Source organism: Plasmodium reichenowi, chromosome 4, assembly GCF_001601855.1.
Source record: "Plasmodium reichenowi strain SY57 chromosome 4, whole genome shotgun sequence".
Lineage (NCBI taxonomy): Eukaryota > Apicomplexa > Aconoidasida > Haemosporida > Plasmodiidae > Plasmodium > Plasmodium reichenowi.
In genome coordinates, this window is record NC_033649.1 from 8115 (window position 1) to 11738 (window position 3624).

The 3624-nt window shown below is 22.6% G+C and overlaps 1 protein-coding gene across 1 annotated transcript; it reads right to left on the bottom strand.

Moving 5' to 3' along the window:
• Window positions 1-396: 396 nt before the first annotated feature.
• On the bottom strand, window positions 397-3045 carry PRSY57_0005000 (acyl-CoA synthetase; the record flags this gene model as incomplete). The annotated part of the gene is made up of 1 exon (XM_012905864.2): window positions 397-3045. One exon carries the CDS (start codon window positions 3043-3045, stop codon window positions 397-399), a length of 2649 nt encoding a protein of 882 aa, XP_012761318.2.
• Between the last annotated feature and the right edge of the window lie 579 nt (window positions 3046-3624).

Here is a 3624-nt window from a genome sequence, read left to right on the forward strand (position 1 = left end):
AAAAAAATATAATTTTATGTCTAAATATAATGAGTATATTATTTCTCATTATCTAAAATTTTAAAATGTATATTGTTTATACAAAAATATTAAAAAATGAATTAAATTAATAAATGGACTTGTCATTTTGATGACAACTTTTATCTTTTGGTATATACAAAAATTATATAACAAAAAAAAAATAAAATAAAATAAAAAAAAATAAAATAAATAAATAAAACAAAACCAATAAAATAAAATAAAATAAATAGTATAAAATAAAATAAAATAAATAGTATAAAATAAAATAATAATAAATAATATTAATAAATCATTTCTGAGAAAACCTTTATATATCTTAATATACCTTTCAATTATTTTTTATCTCATATTCCAATTATTGAACTTCCTTAATATTCATGCATTGACTTGTAATTCTGGTACATTTGGAACTCTTAATTGTTTTAAGTGTGTTTCTTTAACTATTTTCTTATTTGTCGGAAAATTACATACAGCATTATTTTGTTCACATTTTAAAACATTTCTTTGTTCAGGTTTTGATATTTTTGATGTTGTTAATTGTTCGTTTGGTTTCTTTTTATTTTTTTCTTCATTTTTTTCTTCATTTTTTTTTTCATTTTTTACTTCATTTTTTGCTTCATTTTTTTCTTCATTTTTCCCTTTATTTTCCCCTATATCGTTCTTTTTATTTTCCTTTTCTTCCTTTTTGCCACCACTCTTTACACTACTCTTACTATCTGTACTACTTCCTTTTAATTTATCTTCATATTTCTTTTTAACTTGATCTATATAAAAAGAATAATCTTTAAATACATTGAATCTTCTTAATTTAAATGTCGGAGTAAGGTAATTATTCATGTCCCATGTTTTGGAAGTCAAATATATGTCATTAATAATATTATATCTGTTCAAATTGGTTTTCTTATATACTTCCATCATCTTCCCCTTTACATAATCAACATAAATAGATTCATTTAATATTTCGTCAATTAATTTTTCTGAATAATTCTTTTCATTAATTCCAGTACCTTCTAACATATTATCTTCTTTTAAACATTTGAACAATAAACTTTTATCAACAGATATAATGGCCAGAGGACCATCCATAGAATCATCACCATAGACAACACAAAAATTTACAAAAAGGATCTCAGAATAAAGATTATTTAACATATCGGTCTCTATGTATTCTCCTTGAGATAATTTAACCAAACCCTTTGATCTATCTAAAAATGTTAAAGTACCATCTTCATTAATTTGAAAAACATCACCTGTTTTAAAATAACCATCATCAGTAAATGCATTCTTTGTATATTCCCTTTCTAAAAAGTAACCACTAAACATACAATCACTCTTCACCAATAATTCTCCTTTAGGATATAAATCATTCGCTTTATATTTTTCCCAAGAAATTAATTTATATCTTGTACTAGAAGAAATAGGTCCACCTACATTTTCAGTATTGCATCCTAATCCATCTTGTACAAATAAAGCACCAGTTGATTCAGTTAATCCATATCCTTGCATATAACCAACATTTAACAAAACACATAATTCGTCAGCAATTTTTGAAGATAATTTACCACCACCATTTAATAACATTTGCATTTTGGGACTCACGTTACCTTTTATTCGAGCAGATATATTAGTACATTTCTCAATAAATTTACTAAAAGGTCCATTATTAAAATGTTTACGCAAAAATAAAATATTTTTTACAAACGATTTTTTTAAAACTGGTAAATTATTTATTTCTGTCATAATATTTGTATATATTCTAGTAAACACTTTAGGTACACCTGCAAATACCTCAACATCTGAATTATATAAATCTTTAGAAAAACAACTAATATCCTTACTCCATATATTTATTTTTATACCAAGAATAACAGCCATATAAACAAAAATTCTCTCAAATACATGCGATACAGGTAAATAAGAAAAATGTGTTTTCGGTTTCATGTTTTTTATTACATAATGATCACATAATGGTGCTACTGTACTATAAAAATTTTTATTGCTTAACATAACACCTTTCGGTTGTCCAGATGTACCAGAGGTATATACAATAGATGTAATAAAATCAGGATCTTCATTCTGAATCTTTAGATTTGTCTTTTTAATAACCTTTGTCGTCATACTATCAAAATCTAGAATACTTACTCCAAATTCCTTGGCTTTCTCTTTTAAAACATTAAGCTTTTCTAATTTCTCTTGATCATATTCAAATGACCCTGAGTTAACATCTTCTCTTAAATTGGAAAATTTATCTAGTGCATTTTTTTCCCCCTCCTCCTCTTTCTTGGTCTCATTCTTATTAATACTGTTGTTATTTTTGTTATTTTTGTGGTTTTTCCTTAATCCTTCATATTTCTTTTCATCCTCATTAATATCTTTTTTCTTATATTTAACTAAAGTGTCTAATATTATTAGTTTTTTCAAATGTGGTAATTCCTTTATATGACGCAATAAACCTTCAACCAAATTTAAATCTATACATAACCATTCTAGCTGTGTTCTTTTTAAAATATCTACAATTAAATCTATGCTAAATTTAGAATGCATTACTAATGTAGTTACTCCACTCATCATAGATCCCATATCGGTAACTAGCCAATTTATAGAATTACTCCCATATAAACCTAATAATCTAAACATACCATTATTTTTATCTTCATCATATTTCCTGGCTTCAATACCTTTCCCTCCATAAGTATCTAAAGAATGACTAAATGAGCAAACCTTTTCAAAAAAGGTTCCATATGTCATAAAATTGTTTATTTCACCACAACTATTTTCTACAAAACCTATTTTATCATTATCTAATTTTTTTTTTTCTAATAATAATTTCAAAATGTGTTTAAAAGTATAAACAGAACTTATCCTCTTATGATCTTTTATACAATATACATTTGATTCTTCTTCATTCGATGCCTTTTCATATATTTCTGAAAAACACTTTGTTCTTCCATTTATTTGTGTTACATATCCTATCACAAATATTAGATAAATAAAAAACCCACATACGGTAAATATAATATTCATAATATAACAAAAAAAATTAAAGAAAATAAAATAAAACAAAATAAAAATAAATTAAACCATTTATATATATTATATATATATATATATATATATATATATATATATATATAGTAATAATACAACTTCTTTCTGAATAATAATATTTTCAAACAAATATATCTATTTTATTATAAGTTATGAACAAATACATTATTATGTTACAGTTTTGTAATTATCATTTGAATATATATTATATATATATATATATATATATTTTCTATGTATTATTATTTAAAATGATTATACGTATATATAACATTAAGAAAAACGTATTTCATCTCATAAAATAATATTTTACATGCAATCTTGGTAAAGTCTTTAATAATTATTCCTTTTGTTCTATATATTTTAATCACTATGCAAAAAAAAAAAATTAAATAAATAAAAACATATTATATATATATATATATATATATATATATATATATATATATATTACAAAAAAATAAAAATAGAACAAAAACAAGGGGGCTATTTTTATAAAATACAAAACTTAAAACATTTTTGCAATATTATAAAATATTATTTTGTTCATTTTTT